The 18,496-nt window shown below is 49.7% G+C and overlaps 1 protein-coding gene across 3 annotated transcripts in view; it reads left to right on the forward strand.

Annotated features, from left to right (window-relative positions):
- The window catches only part of RGS20 (regulator of G protein signaling 20), a 112,298-nt gene that overhangs the window by 13,560 nt on the left and 80,242 nt on the right, over positions 1-18,496 (forward strand). The window contains exon 2 of one of the 3 annotated variants that reach the window (XM_054497698.2): positions 13,753-14,097. In XM_054497698.2, the coding sequence (XP_054353673.2) occupies positions 13,753-14,097 (345 nt within the window). Of the gene's footprint in view, positions 1-13,752; positions 14,098-14,574; positions 14,782-14,980; positions 15,568-18,496 lie in introns of those variants that run through there. The other 2 variants (XM_063668779.1, XM_054497699.2) reach the window with 2 other exon arrangements.

The following is an 18,496-nucleotide window of genomic DNA, read 5'->3' on the forward strand; positions in this document are numbered from 1 at the left end:
ACCCAGCTTCAACAATTATCAACTCCAGATCATGTCATTTCGAAGTTCGTGCGTTTAACAGATATTCATTAAGTACATGTTATATCCCAGTACTGCTTAGGCTTTTTTGTGCAGTTTTTTTGTTTGTTTGTTTGTTTGTTTTTGAGACAGAGTTTGCCCTCTCACCCAGGCTGGCATGCAGTGGCGTGATCTCAGCTCACTGCAACCTGTGCCTCCTAGGCTCAAGCTGTTCTCATGCCTCAGCCTCCTGAGTAGCTGAGATTACAGGTGTGCACCACCATGCCCAGCTAATTTTATCCATTTTTAGTGGAGATGGGGCTTCATTGTTTTGGCCAGGCTGGTCTTGAACTCCTGGCCTCAAGTGATCTACCTGCCTCAACGTTCCAAAGTACTGGATTACAGACGTGAACCATTGTGCCTGGCCAACTGCTTAGGGTTTTGAGACACAGGTCTGAATATTGCAAAGTCCTGAGGCTCACAGAGCTCAGAGCCTGATGGGAAAACAGACTATCACAATACAGAGCATGCAGGCAACCCCAACGTGAGAGAGCTTCCCGAGGGAAATAGCATCTAAGCTGAGACTTGAAGGATAAATAGGAGAGGAGATTGCCCTGGGAAAGAAGAAGAGGAAACTGGAGAGGGGAGTGATTCAGGCAGAAGAAGCAGTTGACACAAAGTCCCAGGAATGAGAATGAACAAGGAAATTTTAGGAACGGAAGGAACATGAATGTATGGTGCTTTGAGTACCAAGGAATAGGTGACAGAAAGATGGGTAGACAGAGTACACATCAGCAAATCGCAGAAGGTCTTCTATGCCATGTGAAGTCACTTGAACTTCATCCTGCAGAGAAATGATGAGCCTGTGAGGCTAAAAGGAAGGAAAGAGAAGGACACATTTACCTCTTTTTTTTTTGAGTCTTGCTCTTTCACCCAGGCTAGAGTGCAGTGGCGCAATCTCGGCTCACTGCAACCTCCGCCTCCCAGGTTCAAGCGATTCTCCTGCCTCAGCATCCCAAGTAGCTGGGATTACAGGCACTCACCATCACACGCCTGGCTAATTTTTGTATTTTTAGTAGAGACGGGGTTTCACCATTTTGGCCAGGCTGGTCTTGAACTCCTGACCTTAGGTGATCCGCTGCCTCGCCCTCTCAAAGTTCTGGGATTACAGGCTTGAGCTACCGAGCCCAGCCTCACATTTACCTTTTAGAAAGATCCCTCATCTGTAAGGTGGGGAATGGAGTGGGGTGGACAGAGGCGCTGTGTAGGTGCAAAGGCTGGAACTGTTAAGGAGGCCACTATAATTTAATTAAGAGAGCTGGGAAGTAATTGTGGGGATGTTGAGAAGTGCATGCTTGGGGAGGCAGGTTGGCTCTCGCTGGGGATTATGCTCTGCTTCCTCTGTAAGGTGGAAGGTTTGGGGTTTGGATGTGTGTGTGTCCTAAGAGAGGGATTGGAGACTGATTATGTATCAGAGAATGGTCCCCATGCTGAACCCAGACGTAGGCTTGGCTAGAAGCCCTAGAGACCATCTTCGGCACAGACGAGGAAATTGAGGCCCAGGCGAGTACAGAGATGGATCCAAAGTCACAAAGGAAACTTCCTCCATCGCTCTGTGCTTTAGTCAACTGTCTCCCTTCATGTCACCAGTGCCTCAGGAGAACAGCAGAGCCTGGGAAAACGTGACAACTCAAATGGTGGCAGTGTGAAATTTATCTCTTATGCCACTCAAAAAAGAGAAGTTGTTTTTAAAAATATGTATATTCTGAGCAACTCCATCCCCTTTGTTTCTCATGCTACATTTTTCATGCCTGCATTTGCTTCCACCAGCTCTTGGGATTTGGATGAGAGGGTTTTTCATTTCTCATGGTTACTAACATCCATCTTCAAAAAACCTTAGGATGAAATATTACAGTATGAACCTTGGTGACTTGTTTTACAGACTAACAATATTCTGTACTCCATGGATTTATTTTACCAAAGGTGTCTGGCATTACTTGAGGCAGATCCTGCTAATATCTTCACTTTGGTGTGTACTCTTTACTGTGTAAAATGTCAGGGGCATCTGTCATTTCTAATGCCCTATTGGTATCTAAAATATTGTTTCCAAATTTTAGGTAAATCCAACCATTATGGAAGTAGTCTTTCTTTCTTTCTTTCCTTCCTTCCTTCTTTCTTTCTTTCTTTTCTTTCTTTTCCCCAAGACTGGGTCTCAGATCACCAGTGCAGTGGTGTGATCCCAGCTCACTGCAGCCTAAACCTCCTGGGCTCAGGTGATTCTCCTATCTCAGTCTCCCGGGTAGCTGGGACTACAGGCACACGCCACCACACCTGTCTAATTCTTTTGAATTTTTTGTAGAGCCAGGGTTTTGCCACATTGCCCAGGCTGGTCTCGAATGCCTGTGCTCAAATGATCTGCCCACCTCAGCCTCCCAAAGTGCTGAGATTACAGGCCTTGCCAAAGCTGTGTCATTCTTTTTATTATTTTTGTATTATTCAGAGAACTAATCAATTTACTAAGTAAAGTGGAGAATTAGCAGCCATGTGACTAACTGAGCTAGTACCTACAGAATTCAAGTCGGTAATTCAACCTCCTGTGTAGGCTTGGAAATGTAGGATTAGTAATTAGTCATTGAATTCCTATTTGCTGAGGGTGAGAGGATGACAAATTTAAATTTTGGTCTAAGACGATGTATGTGGTCAAAAGTACCTAATTACTCCTAGAAACTATCATAAATAGGCATTGGGAGAATATGAACCAAGAATATCACTCTCATAGATTACAGTCATCAGCATCAGTTAACAATGACTGTGTCTCCTGGATATGGTGTCAAGGAGCGTGACAGCCAGGAGGCGGGTCTGGGGAGCCAGTTCTACTACTTACTCACACTAACAGAAATCATCCGGCCTCACTGGTCTGCAGTTTACTCATCGAATAGCTGGGAGCAGGAGGGAGTAGTTATTGACATAACGTTTATAGGAACATTTTATAAATGTTTATACCTCAGGGTAAAAAAAAGTCAATATTTGTATAATAAAGATAAGTACACAAAATGTGTTTTTATAGGGTTCTACTATTCTCTAGGAATAGTTTCTTTGGTAAATATATACATATATATATGTCTATATTAGATATAGATGTACATACTGAATTTTTAAAATTGTAAACCTTCATGATAAGAAAATATAGTAGTTTGGACAAATGCATTTTTTTTTTTGAGACAGAGTCTCCCTCTGTTACCCATGTTGAAGTGCAGTGGGGCGATCTCAACTCACTGCAACCTCCACCTCCCAGGTTCAAGCGATTCTTCTGCCTCAGTCTCCCAAGTAGCTGGGATTACAGGTACGCACTACCATGCCTGGCTAATTTCTGTATTTTTAGTAGAGAAGGGGTTTCACCATGCTGGCCAGGCTAGTCTTGAACTGCTGACCTCAGGTGATCTGCCCACCTTAGCCTCCCAAAGTGCTGAGATTATAGGCATGAGCCACCGCACCTGGCAACAAATGCAATTTTTATAGAGCTGGGGATCCCAGAAAAACATTCTAAAGCTTCAAAAGTGAGTTTTAAATGTTTCTTTTCAATTTTCTGATATCAAATGTAACAATTCCTGTCCTGCTCTTTGGGGATATAGAATGCTACAAGAAAAGAAGCAGGAGCTTTAGTTTATATCATGTTTGTTTTTCTTTTTAGTTAGTTAGCAAATATAAAAAGTGGGGAGAAACCACAGGTAGATCTTGGAATCTTCGGACTTTGGCACATGGACTCTTTGTATTCATGTCATTTAAAATGCTCTTTAGTTAATTCACATTTATTTATTAGAACATTCAAAATTAAAATAGGGGCTGGGCACGATGGCTTATGTCTGTAATCCCAGCATTTTGGTAGGCTGAGGTGAGCAGATCACTTGAGGTCAGAAGTTCGAGACCAGCCTGGCCAACATGGTGAAACCCTGTCTCTACTAAAAATACAAAAATTAGCCTGGCATGCTGGCAGGTGCCTGTAGTCCCAGCTACTTGGGAGGCTGAGGCAGGAGAATCGCTTGAACCTGGGAGTTGGAGGTTGCAGCGAGCCAAGATCGCGCCACTACACTCCAGCCTAGGTAATAGCGCGAGAGAGACTCAGTCTCAAAACAAACAAACAAAAAACCAAAACAACACAAAATTAAAATAGCACAGCTTTACAGTTGTCAGGACCAGTAGGCTACACACACCAAGAGAACATGGAAAGGTTTATTGATCACATATTGAGGCTCTCTGAGCAGAACAGGGCAGGACCACAAGCAGGCCCAAAATTGGCTGAGAGAGCAGAGAAAGGAGGGTGGCTTGGGGTTCACGGTGGGACTGAGTGGAGGGTTCTCCTTTGCAATGGCCAGGACTTGTGTGGTTTGAACTTCCTGCAGGTGCTGCCCAAGGAGGGAGCACCTGCGCTTTTGTGTCAGCTTGCCCAGATGTTGGGCAGATGGGGGAGTAGGAGTGATGGTGACTAGAAGCTGCCAATGGCCAAACATTTAAAAAAATGGATTCTGTGTCACAGACTCTTCATTACAACAATATGAAGAATAAAATATATACAGTATAGTCCGTCTCCATCCCACCTTTTCCAACCACCATTCTCTCACCCAAGGCACCAAACCACTCTTCACTTTTTTCAGCTCCTAAGCTCTATGCATCCTTACAGAGATAGTCTATGTATACACAGATATGTTTGTGTACACACACACACACACACACACCTCATTCCCTTTACAAGGAACAAAAAGACACCAGCTAGACTAGGGTTTGTTTATAATTCTTCAAACCTGCTCTGCTATTTTCTAGATATGATTCGTTCGGCAAGTTTTTTCACCTTTATGAGTTTCCGAAGTCTTTACAGTCTTCTGTAAAATGCATATGAGACTAATGCCTGCATGCATCTTTATTGTATGGAATAAATGATGCATCTTTGGAACAGTATTAGGAACGTTATAGATGGTGTCCCTTTTATCTTGTTTTTCTTCAACTTCTTGAGCTGCACTTCATCAGCCTCATTTGAAATTTCCCCTTCCTTTGTCGACTCTGAAACACCAGGAATTTTCTAGGCTTTCCTCTTTGGCCTTTTTCTCATTTCACTTGACTCATCCTCCCTGGCTAAGCTTGGCTGTGTCGGTGGCTTTGAGACAGCCTACGGACTGATGATTCCACTCAACTTTGTCTCCTGAGGTCCACACAGAAGCTGCAAATATATGCTAAGTGTCGAGATATAAATGTCTAGCAGCACTTCAAAATTAGCAATATAGGCCAGGTGCAGTGACTCACACCTGTAATCCCAGCACTTTGGGAGGCTGAGGTAGGTGGTTCACGAGCTCAGGAGTTCCAGACCAGCCTGGCCAAGATGGAGAAACTGTGTCTCTACTAAAACTACAAAAATTAGCCAGGCGTGGCGGCAGGAGCCTGTAATCCCAGCTACTCAGGAGGCTGAGACAGGAGAATTGCTTGAAGCCGGGCGGCAGAGGTTGCAGTGAGCCGAGATCGCGCCACTGTACTCCAGCCTGGGTGACAGAGTGAGACTCCATCTCACAAAAAAAAAAAAAAAAAAAAAATAGCAATATGTTTTCCCCTTTCCCCAGACTCTTCTTTTCCTGAGTTTTCTATCTCAGCAAATGGTTCCCTTTCAACCTAGAAACTTGGAGGTGTAATTCTTGATCTTGCTCTTGTCCTCATTTTGAACCTCCAGTCAATCCTCAAATTCTGACCACACTACTCAGAATTATCCCTTGATCTGTTCATTTAGTTCCAACCCATTTAAAACTTTCCTGGATCAAGTCACAATCATTTCTCAAAACATTATTGCAGGCCAGGCGCAGCGGGTTACACCTGTAATCCCAGCACTTTGGGAGGCCGAGGTGGGTGGATCACTTGAGGTCAGGAGTTTGAGACCAGCCTGGCCAACATGGTAAAACCCTGTCTCTACTAAAAACACAAAAATTAGCTGGGCGTGGTGGCGGGTGTCTGTAATCCCACCTACTTAGGAAGCTGAGGCAGGAGAATCACTTGACCCTGAGAGGCAGAGGTTGCAGTGAGTTGAGATCGTGCCACTGCACTCCAGCTTGGGTGACAGAGTGAGAGTCCATCTCAAAAAAATAAAAATAATAATAATTACAACAGCTTGTCTCTGGTCTCCTTTCCAGTGATGGCTGCTTCTAAATAACACTGGAGGACAAAGAGATCTTTCAAAAACACACACATGATTGTGTTGACTTCCTGACTAAATGTTGTCAAGGGATACACTTTTCCACCTAGATATGGTTCAAACTTCTTAAATTGATTCAGTCTTCTATCTTTCTGACTCTGTCTCTCTGTTTCCTGGTCTCTAGGGATCCTATCCAATTCCAGTAGCTTTAAATACCTTTGTATGCTAGTGCTTCCAAATTCACATCTCCTAGACTCCCACCCAGACCTCCCTACCCTAAGCTCAAGCCTCTTTTACATCAACCTCTCTGACATCTCCATTTGAATGACTCATAGGCATCTCAAAAATCTGTCTTTAGCAGGATTCTTGATTTTCCTCCCTAGTCCTCTCCGTTCAGTAAGCCATTCAACTGCTCAAGTAAAAAAACACACTAGGAATTATCTTTGATTCCTTTTTTCTCAGCCTGCACTTACAATCCATCTGAAGTCCTGTTAATTCAATCTTTAAAACTTCTGCCAAACCTGTCCATTTATTTATGTTTTTATTTACATGACCTGTCCAAGTCATCATCTTCTTTCTTATTCCTATCCTTGCCCCCTCCCCAATTCACTCCAATACTCAGCAGCCAAAGCAGTCTTTAAAGATATAAACTAGATGTCTCTCTTGCTGAAAAACCTCTCAATGATTTCCCATTACTTTTAAAATAAAATCCAAAATCTTACCATGATTTGGTTGCCCTATTCAGGCTATATGGACCCTTAATACCCTCCCATTTACCACACCATGAGAGCAGGTCATGTTCTTTCTCATTCATGGAATCCCAAGCATCTAGGACAGTGCCTTATACACAGGAGACACACAATAAATGTTTGTTGAAAGAATGAGTAAGTGAGTGGCTTACAAGACCCTTCCTGGTCTGGTTTCTGTTTCCGCTGTTCTCTTTCTACTTCCCCATGTCACAATATATGTTCCATCAAACGCTAGGAGCAGAATGAGACTAGGCAATGGCTCTCTTACGAGCACTTTGAGTGGCAGCAGCAGAAATCAAGTGACAGAACCCCAAAAGATAGCTGCAAACTCAATGACAGAATAAAGAGTAATTAACTCAGCCGTCCTTCCTCCCTGGATGGACTTCCTGGGCTCCTCTCAGCTCACATCTTGAGGGGTTTTTTTTAATTTAGTAAAATATAAACAACATGAAATTCACCATTTTAGGCATACAATTCAATGGCACTATCTATTTCCAGAACTCTTTTATCTTCCTGATGTAGTTCAGATGTTGTCTCCTCTAAATCTCATGTGGAATTGTAATCCCCAGTGTTGGAGGCATGACCTGGTTGGTGGGAGGCGATTGAGTCATGAGGGCAAATCCCTCGTGGCTGGGTGCTGTCCTCATGATAGTAAGTGAGTTATCAGGAGATCTGGTTGTTTAAAAATATGTAGTACTTCCCTCCTCTACTCTATTTCTTGCTCCCCCTCTTGCCATGTGACAGGCCTGCTCCCACTTCGTCATCTACCATGAATAAAACCTCCCTTAGGCCTCCCCAAAAGCTGGACAGATGCCAGTGCCACGCTTCCTGTACAGCCTGCAGAACCATGAACCAATTAAATTGCTTTTCTTGATAAATGACCCAGTCTCAGGTATTTCTTTATAGCAATGCAAGAATGGCCTGATACACGTCTCAAACAGAAATTCTGTATCCACCAAACAATCATTCCCAATTCTCCCCTCTTCTCAGCCTCTAGTAACCTCTATTCTATTTTCTATCTCTATGAATTTGCCTACTCTTGGCACCTCATATAAATGGAATCTTACAATATTTGTCCTTTTGTGCCTGTGATCTTTCACTTAACATCATGTTTTTAAGGTTCATCTATGTCACAGCATGTATCAGAATTCCACTCCTTTTTATGGCTGAATGATATTTGAGTTTGTTTTTAATTCATCTATCCAACAAATATTAATTGAGTAGTTTATCCACCCAAGCACTTTTCTAGATTCTATGGAGATAGCAATAAGTGAAAGAGACAAAATTATTGCTTAGTTCTTACAAATAAACAAGTCAATATATACTATGTCAGATGGTGACAAGTGCTATAGAAAAAAAAAACTGTATTGCAGAGAGGAACTGTAGAGGAAGAAGAGATCTCAGAGGCAGAGTGGAATCATTCATGTAGTTCCTTGAGAACTAGAGTAAGGATTTTGGGTTTTACTCTGAAATGAGAAGTCAATAGAAAGTCTGGAGCTGGGATGGGTGCAGTGGCTCACACCTGTAACCCCAGCCCTTTAGGAGGCCGAGGAGGGTGGATCACTTGAGACCAGGAGTTCAAGACCAGCCTGGCCAACAAGATGAAACCCTGTCTCTACTAAAAATACAAAAAATTAGTTGGGCATCATGGCACATGCCTGTAGTCCCAGCTACTAGGAAGGCTGAGGCATAAGAATTGCTTGAACCCAGGCGGCAGAGGCTGCAGTGAGCCCTGTGATCCAACAAAGCAAGACTCTGTCTCAGAAAAAAAGAAAAAAGAAAGAAAGAAAGTCTGCAGCTGTAGAGTGACATTTTCAAGGATAACTGTTTTGAAGGATAACTTTGGCTTTGGTGTTGAGATGAGACTATGACAGGAAATATGGCAAAGGGAAGGAGAAAGATCAGTGAATGGTGTGCATTAGTCAAGGTTCCCCAGAAAATCAGAAGCAAAAAGGGGTGTGTGTGTGTGTGTGTGTGTGTGTGTGTGCGCGCGCACGCATCTGTGTGTTACATGGGGAGAGATATACTTTAAGGAATTGGCTCATGTAATTGTGGAGGGTGTCAAGTCTGAAATCTGTAGGGCAAGCCAGCAGGCTGGAAATTCAAGTAAGACCTGATGTTGCAGTCTTCATTCTGAAGTCCACAGGACAGGACAGAAAGGTTGGAAACTCAGTCAGCGTTTCCATGTTGCAATCTTGAGGCCAAATTCCTTTTGAGGTAGAATCTACTCCATGCCTCTTCTTAGCCTCTGGTGGTTTGCTGTCAATCTCTGGCATTTCTTGGGCTGTGGATGCATCAACCCAATTTCTGCCTTACATGGCATTCTCTCTGTGTGTATATCTGTGTCCAAATTTCCCCTTTGTATAAGGACACCAGTCATGCTGGAATAGGGTGGCCTTCATCTTATTAATTACATCTGCTGCAATGCTATTTCCAAGTAAGGTCATATTCCAAGGTACTAGGGACTAGAATTTTAATACGTAAATTTTGGGAGGTGCAAGTCAACCTATAACACAGGGTAACAGCTGTGAATATGAAGTAGTTGGATTTGGCCAGAGAATTTTAACAAGAGCGTCTGGGATACTCCAGTGATGTTTTTCGCCTGAACAAAAATAGTTAAATTGCCATTTGCTGAGCTGGTGAAGACTGCAAGAGGAGAAAGTTCAGAGAAGAATAACAAGGGTTCAGTTTTTTGTATAATAAGTTTTCAAAGCACCATCTCCGGCGGGGCATGGTGGCTGACGCCTATAATCCCACCACTTTGGGAGGCCAAGGTGGGAGGATCACATGTGGTCAGAAGTTTGAGATCAGCCTGGCCAACATGGTGAAACCCCATCTCTACTAAAAATACAAAAATTAGCTGGGCATGGTGGCACATGCCTGTAATCCCAGCTACTAAGGAGGCTGAGGCAGGAGAATCGCTTGAACCCAGGAGGTGGAGGTTGCAGTGAGCCGAGATCACACCACTGTACTCCAGCCTGGGCGGCAGAATAAGACTCTGTCAAAAAAAAAAAAACAAAACAAAACAAAAAACAACCCCCCCCCCCAAAAAAAAACACCACCATCTCCTACCCTAAGTCCCTTACTTGGCTAGTAATACCTGTGGCGAGAATAGAGGACCCAGTTATCTCTGTAGGAGCAGGGCAGACAGAGCCTTTGAGTGTTTCCCTTCTCTAGACATACAAGTCATCTAAGTAGCTCTCATTTCTGGCCCACTCCACTTCCCTTTCCAGCCCCTCCTCCCTCGTTATCATTGCCTCCATTACACAACATCTCTTTATGACATCTCCACGTAAGCCTTAGGCATAAATACATTTTAAAAGTTATTAAAAGAATGGAACAAGTCAGAACTGATTATGAGCTGCAGAAATATTCTTTTTAAGAGTTGTATGTTCACGAGGAACATTAAGATTCTGAAGGAACCTTAATAATAGAAACATATTATGAAGAGTTGGGTTCACCTCAAGTTAATATTAACCTATGACTCTAACAGCCAGGATCTGTTAGCTTATTTATATTGCCACCTTTCAATCTGCATAATTTATGGTCAGTGCAGGGAAAGATTTGCCTTTATAGTTTTCACTGTCAGCAAGATTCTTCCATCCAAGTGGAAGAATTACATTTCCAAATGACAGAAAGTTAAAATGTATAATGTGACTAAACTACAGCAAAGTGGAACTTAAAAATAAAGTTCAGGAGAAAATAGGTCATTTCATAAAACTAACTTCAAATTCTATTTGAACTGTGACTTTAATTCTAAAGGCTCTCGGAAATTTTTGGTACAGGAGTCATTTATTCTGATATGGATGTTTCCTTTATGAAATGCTGCTATTTAAGCATGAATGAAAACCTTCCATTTGAAATGGGCAAGACATTGTTCATATGGATTTAGGCTGTGGCGATTTTCGTCTGCATAAAGGCACTCTGGTTGCGGTTCAGTAGCCAACATGATTGATTAGGGAAGTGGTGGTTCAATCAGAATAAAGTATTCCCCAAGTATTCTGGATCCCTAAGGACCAGTGCTTCCAGGAATACGGTACTGATGATTCCATTTTGTGGCTATTTTTTGACAGTCCTCAGACTGTCAAATAGAACCTGGCCTAAAAGGAGGACAAGGCTCTCTGAAGTGCAGCCCTTCGGGCAGCTGAAGGTCTTTCTTCAGATAACTTTTCTCAGATCGAATTTTTTTGGCTACATTGATACTCTTCGACTCTGTCCTTGCCGGAAGTTCGGAAGGATTCCAGCTCCCCACACCTAGCTTGATTCACCCTCATCCCCTCCCCTAACTGCAGAAGCCGCTTGGTCCCGCGCCAGGCTCGCGGTGGCTTCAGAGTAGCAGGGGAGCAGGCGGCTGATCCGGAGGCCAGTGTGGGGCCGGCAAGCGGTGACTGTCTCCAGAGGAGCAAAGGAGCCGAGTCTTGTTTTTCTTGGATCAGGTTTGGGACTTTTATTCTGTCTGACCATTTCCACCACTTGCCTCACAAAAGTCTCTGTCTCGAAGCACAGGACCGAAGCAAAATGCCTAATGAAGCGTGCCCGAGGAAGGGGCAGGGGCGTGCAAGTGACTCGGGAAGAAGGACTGGGGCGAGGGGAGAAAGGAGGTTACGAGTTCGCACGTTCTCACAAAACCATTTGAAAACATGAGCTGGAGACGCCAAATTCTGGGACCCACGAAAGGCCTTTGGAGCTCGCTTGGGCTCCTCGAAGTTGGGCGTGCGTCGCAGAACAGTGCTGGGCGCTCTCTTTCAGCATTTTCGGCTTTGTTCAAGCCCTTGCGTAGGGTCGGGAAGGTCGTGGGTGGGCTCAGTTAGGCTTTAGGTCGCCAGGAACCCGGCTGGTCCTCTCTCGACTTCTTAGCGTAGGGTCCCGCCGGCCCTGGCGCCCGTGGCCGCCGAAGTTCCCACCCTCGCCGAGGGCCCTTGCTCCGGAGCCGGGCGCAGACGCGGCCGCCGGCCCGCAGTCCCCCGCAGGTGCCGCCCAGGACCGGCTGCCCGGCGGAGGCCGAGCACGCTTGGCGGCAGCTGAGCCTCAACCCCAAGCCCCAGCCGGAGGGGCGCGTCCCCTGTCCTCCTCTCCAGCGAGACGAACGCTCAGCAGCTCGTTCCCTGGGCGCCAAGACCGATTTCCAAGTCGCCCACTTTCCCCCCTCGAGGGAGCTGCTGGCGCTTCTCCAGAAGCCTCCTCGGCTCCCAGCTCCAGCCCCTAAAATAAAAGCACCTTGCCAGAGAGCGGGGGAGGGGAGCAGCTGAACGAGGAGAATGAAAATACTAGGAGAACGACCCCATTCTCAGGAAAAGGTAATGAGGGGAAGTGAAACAGTGTGAACTTACTCGGAAATGCAAACCGAGTTCAACTCACCCGGGAACAAACGACAGCAAGACAAATCAGCCACCGCACTCGCGGCTTCCCAGAAAGGGCCTCATGAATGAGAATGGGTTGCTAGGTTTCCTTCCCTCCTGACAATCGCTTCCCACAAGACTTCCACCGCCGAAAGAATACAGGCCGGGCCTGGTGACTGCGAAGTGAGGGAACCGCGCCAGGCCCACGAGGCCGCCCGCGACCGCTCCCGCCTTCAGGACCCTGGAGAGCGGCCGTCGCGCCCCTGGGACCTACGCCCAACCCAGAGCACCCGCGCTCGACTCCCGCGCCTCACCACCCCAGCACTTCATTCGCTGCTTCCCGCCTCCACCTTCATTTTTTTTTGGCAACCACCGCTCTTGTTTTTCACAGACAGATTAAATTGTTTTTTGTTTGGCATGAGGGGGTGTTTGGATTGGCCGAGCTACATTCCGGTTTGTAACTACACTAAACGTTAGTGTACCAAGAAACTAAGAGCGTCTCAAAGATGAGAGTCTGAACGAGGCAGGTGACCTTAAAAAGCCACTGAGTTCAACCCCTTTATAAAGGAACTCAAAAAGTAAAGAGACCTTCCCAAGGTTAGCCATTAAGTTAGTGGCAAGTTTGAGAGTAGAACCGTGGGTTTCTGACTTCTAAACTAGTGCTTCCCTCCACTTTCCAAAAGAAAAAAAAAATACCTCATCGCTTAGGTCTCCTAAGCAACAAGTGGAAGGTGGAAAGGCCGGTGTTCCTGAGAATAAGAAGGACACATGGAGTTTGGAAAGGAGGTCTGCAGAGGGTTCACTTGTAGTAGCAGCCCTAACATGGAATCCCGGTGTCCCCTGCTCCACGCAACATACCCACAGCCACACTGGCCAGTCCCTTTCTCCAACCAGCCTGTGGAGGGTCTGGGGCCCTTCAGCCACCTTCAGCCACTATCTGGACCTTCCATAGACAACAATCCCAATAGAATCTAGTAGCCAAGGCCAACTCTGTGCCTCTGGCAGGCAGAGCTCTGGGCACTTAGGGAGATGGGAAAGGGCAGGGGGAACAAGGGAAGACCAGAGAAGGGAGGGGAAGAGCAACAGTTACAAAAGTGAACTAGGATTTTCATGCAAATTCTGAAGAACCAGGCGATGTGAACACAGACCCTTCTGCATACCGCATGTCACATTCAGCGTGCATAGGAGTCCCCTGGGAATGTTACCATGCAGATTCCGATGCATTGGCTGGGTGGGGATCAAGAGTCTTTATTTCTAACAAGCTTCTAGGTGTTGGAGAAGCTGCTGGCCTACAGACCACAAACCAAGTAGCACGGAGTTAGGAAATACAGGAGTGGGAGGGGAAAGAATCTCCCTATAGGCCTTTCCTTCTGCTTTCACCGATCTTCTCTTGCACCCCCAAAGTAATGCCTGAAAATTCTGTAGTAAAGAGCCCCATCTAAGCGGCCGGACACCACAGTAACCGTATGCTGGTTTTGTTTCTCTCTCCCCGCCCCAGTCCTTCCCGCCTGCACAGCTCCCAGACTCGCCCGCCGCCCCGAAGCTGTTCGGCCTCCTTTCTAGCCCGCTTTCCAGCCTCGCAAGGTTCTTCTCTCACCTTCTCCGGCGACCCCCTCCCGAGGCTCCCCGGAGGCGCCTGGACTTCTCTCCCCTGCTTCCCGCCCTGCTGGCCGCCCGGCTCTCGCGGGGGCACGAGGAGCTGCCGGGCCGCCTATCGCTCCTGCTCGGGGCGGCGCTGGCACTGCCCGGCCGACCCTCGGGGGGTCGTCCGCTGAGGCCCCCCCATCCGGTCGCCAAACCGAGGGAAGAAGACGCCACCGCTGGGCAGAGCTCGCCCATGCCGGTGAGTACCGTGGTCTCCACTACGCCCCACACCCAGCCTCCCCAGGGCACCAGCCTCTCCCGATTCTTCCTAACCCCGACTGACCCGCTCCGCCGGGGCCAGCAGCAGGGAGGGTGGCAAGGTCGGGAAGGCCGGGACATGGCTGGGCAAGTCCTAGGACGGGACACTGGCGGCTCCCGGGACACCGCCCCTCCCCGCGGGAAGACACTCCAAGCTACTTTTTCCTGGGCCATTTCCTTTCCAGGGTCCAAGAAAACGGGAGGGAGCCCTCGCTCTTCCCCGAGGCTGCCTTTCAAACTCTCAGCGTGTCGCTCTCCTCCCCCTACTCCGAGCCTCCCCCAGATGCGCCTCCGCCGGCTCCCAGCGCTTGCTCTCCCACTCCCCTGCCCTCTCGGCAGGCAAGGGAGGAAATGACGTGATGTTATTTTTGTGTCAGGTCAGTTTCCAGCTTCAGCTTAGCCCTCCGAGCTCCAGGGAACTACCCCCGCGGCCCCACCGGGTCCCACTCCCGAGGGGACACTGCGGGCTACGGGGACACGCGGTGCTGCGAGTCCGGAGAGCTGGGCGGCTGGGTTCCCCCTCCCGCTGCCCCCTGGTCTACTCCTCTCCCCGGACTCCGGAGTCCCTGGAGAAGGGGACGCGGAGGGCGACTGCCGAGGGTCTCAGCGGGATCCGGAGTCAGGGGTTAGTTCCCCCCCTTATCCCCCGCTCGGTTGCCGGGTGGGGCCTCCGCGCTCTGGCTAGCTGGGAGGGGGCGAGGGCCGCTTTCCAGGGCGGGAAGACCGGAGGCCCAGGCTGCGCCGGGGTGGGGCGGGGACACAGCTAAAGAGGCGCCCCGGGCCGGGGAGAAGGTAGGGGGCTGCCCTCCAGAGGCGGGCAGTCCACAGACGCGAAGCTCTGGGGACCAAGCACCCCCTCCGCGCCCGCCGCCCACCCCCGCTCCCTTCATTCACAAGGTCCGAGCACGCAGTCCAGCACACTGTAGTCTCGCTCGGTCCCTGCGCGCCGAGGGGAAGCGATGACACAGAGGACTTCGCAGACGCCCTCTACGCGCGCCTGGCTTCGCATCCACACTCTTGGGACTTGCTAATCCGGGGCTGGAGCAGTGGGGCTGCGGCCGGGGTGGAGGTCGCGCCCCGAGTGGGGCCACGGGGGTACCCCTAGCGCCCGCCGCGGTGGAGTGCGCCGCCGCTGGAGGGAGGCGAGACGTGGGATTGCCTGGCCGGGTAAAGGGAGTGAGGGGGCGGGGAGGAGGCAGAGCAAGGGGAGGAAGAGGCCGGGAGAAGAGGGCTAGAGCAAAGACCGAGAGCCGGAGAAAGGGGAAAGGCGCGGGGAGCAATCGCAGACGTAGAGAGGGCAGCCCTCCGCGCTGCGATAGTTAAGAAGGCACCCGCGGGACGCATGCGCACGGCGGACGGAGGCGAGCTGGCCGGGGCTTCCCCCGCCGCCGGCAGGGTGGACGGTGGGCTCGTGAGTATCCCGGTTCCTCGACCTCTCTTTCTTCGTCTCGGGCTCGCCTTGAGGCTTCGTGCTGGAAAGTGGCCGAGGCTGGGAGGGGCGCGCCGCTTGTCCGGACCTCGGGGTGTCGCCGTTGCTGCGGGGCGGGAGCGGGTGCGAGTCGGGGGTTCCTGCCCGCAGCGTTAGTGCGAGTTTGGGGGAGTGGGGCTGCGAGTGCGTCCGCGTCCGAAGAGGGGCATCGCGCCACCAGGATCAATATGTCCCGGGCCTGCCAGGGCGTCCGCGATTCCACCTCTGCGGCCTCAGGTCGGTGTCTTGGTGGGGAACGCGGGAGTCTAGACTTTAGACCCTAGAAATCGCATTGACACCCGAAGCGTATTTTGGAAAGACCAGGCGAGTGGAAGCGTCGGCGTTCTCACGGGATAGGGAGAGAACAAGGAAGGGGCCGGGCGCCCGGGGCTGGTGGTTTGAGTGCCGCTGGGAAGGGAGCGAAAGGAGACAGAGCCTCCTGGAATCGCAGCGCCTCCTTTTAGGAGAAGTGCAACCAGGGCAGGGGCACCGAGGGGCAGGGTGAGGAAGTGGACGCCCCACGCGTGGACCCTAGAAGACGACTAGGTATGGGCGTTCACTCGGAGCCTCTGTTCACGCTCTTGAAAACCGAATGAACAGAGAAGTGCCCTCCACCCTTCGCCTGCGCCAAGGCAGTTAACGTGCAGGCGTCGCCGGGATTTTCCTGGAACAAACCGGGGCACTTGATCTTCCGCACCCTCGGAGCTGCCCTGGGAAGTCGAAACAAGTCTGGGCGCCCGGACTGCGGAGACTGGAAAGCAGGGGGAGGAGGGCAGGAGACTGGGGGCGGGAGGTGGAGGTGCAGGCTGCAGCTGGGGACCGAGGTGGGCGTTGGAGGGGAGGGTCTGTGTGCGCGGCTGTCCTCCAGCGTTGGGGGAGCGGGCGGGCCAGGGGCCTCTAGGGAAGCGGCGCTCCTGGACAGGGGTGACTTTCCCGTCTCTGTGGGCGCGGCGATCCCCCCACCCAGCTCCGGCGGAGGAATGGGGTGGGGGAGGAGCCCTGAGAGAAGCGGCTAGCTGAGAGGGTGGGCGTTTTGGGGAAAGGTTTGCTTGCGCTGCGGCCCTACCGCTGCTAGAGAAGTGGGCGAGAGAGAGTGGGCGCCGGGAGGGGGTCTATAGGCGCCGCGACCTACCCCATCTCCCTCCACGCTTGTGGGGGAGTGAGTGGGGAAGGGGCTTTGGGAGAGGCGGCGCGCGGGCACTGAGGTGCATCGTGAGCTTCCCGGACTTGACAGCATCAAAGGAAAACTCTGGCGAGCAGCCAGGGCCAGCGAGCGACCCCAGCAGCAGGGACGCGGCCATGCAGAGCGCTCGCGGACAGGCGAGGGGGATCCCAGGGGAGCAGCTGCTGCCCACGGCCCACTGGCGATGCACGGAGTGGAGAAGTGAACGTGGTCTACAGGATTTCCATCCGGAAGGTGGAGAGCGCTACAGGGGAATCTCCTCGATTCCTGTCCCTCTCATAATTTGGCAAAAGCTCGCGCCACTGCCCTCCGGCCTGGGCGACAGAGCGAGACTCCGTCTCAAAAAAAAAAAAAAAAAAAAAAAAAAAAAAAAAAAAATTGGCAAAAGGCTGTCGCTCTTTGTCGAGCTCCCCACGTTCCCAGTCACCTGGCTGGGGTTCGTTGGTGTAAAAACCCCAGCCTTGGTGCCCTCGGTGCCGGCAGGACCCTCGCCCACTGGCTAGCGGAATCAGGCACCTGCACGCGGGCTCCTCATTGCCCCGGAGTGTGGGGAGCAAGGGGCTTCTGCATCAGTCTCCAGCCACCCTGCTTGGGACACAGGTGGCAGGGCCCTGGCGTGGCTTGGCTTCATTTCATTCCTAGTGGCTCCAAACCGTGGAATTGACTAAACAAATGTTCAAGTTCGCAAAACGGTCTGACTTCCTCCCCAAACTTGACAAGGACATTTCTAGTGAAATTACTCTATCTGTAAGTTTTTTGGCACAACCATAGTTTGCAATTTACTATTTTTGTTAAAATATTTTTTCTCCAAACCTAATTTTTTTTGGGTCTCATCCTGTTTATCTTCTGTTCATTAAGTGACATCTTTCTTTTTTTTTTTTTCTTTGAGACTGAGTTTCGCTCTTGTTGCCCAGGCTGGAGTGCAATGGCGCGATCTCGGCTCACTGCAACCTCCGCCTCCCGGGTTCAAGCGATTCTCCTGCCTCAGCCTCCCAAGTAGCTGGGGCTGGGATTACAGGCATGCACCACCACTCCTGGCTAATTTTTTGCATTTTTAATAGAGACGGGGTTTCTCCATGTTGGTCAGTCTGGTCTTGAACTCCCGACCTCAGGTGATCCGCCTGCCTCCGCCTCCCAAAGTTCTGGGATTACAAGAGTGACCCACCGCGCCTGGCCATAAGTGACATCTTTCTTATCACGTATTAGTAACGCATATGAGAGGCAATGTTGCCAAAGCAGTGAGAGTCTTGAGCTCTGTAACTGGGTTCAAATCCCAGCCTAACTGCATAACCCTGGACTAGTTACTTATCCTCTGGGCGTTAGTTTTATCATCTGTGAAATGGGGGTAATAAGAGTACCTACCTCAGCAGCTCAGCAGAGCACGGTGGCTCACTCCTGTAATCCCAGCACTTTGGGAGGCCGAGGCAGGTGGATTACCTGAGGTCAGGAGTTCTAGACCAGCCTGGCCAACATGGTGAAACCCCATCTCTACTAAAAATACAAAAAATTCGCCGGGTGTGGTTGCTGGCACCTGTAATCCCAACTACTCTGGAGGCTGAGGCAGAAGAATTGCTTGAACTCGGGAGGCAGAGGTTGCAGTGAGCCAAGATGGAGCCACTGCACTCCAGCCTGGGCAACAAGAGCAAAACTCCATCTCAAAAAAAAAAAAAAAAAAAAAAAAAAAAGAGT

The sequence above is a fragment of the Pongo pygmaeus genome, chromosome 7 (genome assembly GCF_028885625.2).
Source record: "Pongo pygmaeus isolate AG05252 chromosome 7, NHGRI_mPonPyg2-v2.0_pri, whole genome shotgun sequence".
In the NCBI taxonomy this organism is placed as follows: domain Eukaryota; kingdom Metazoa; phylum Chordata; class Mammalia; order Primates; family Hominidae; genus Pongo; species Pongo pygmaeus.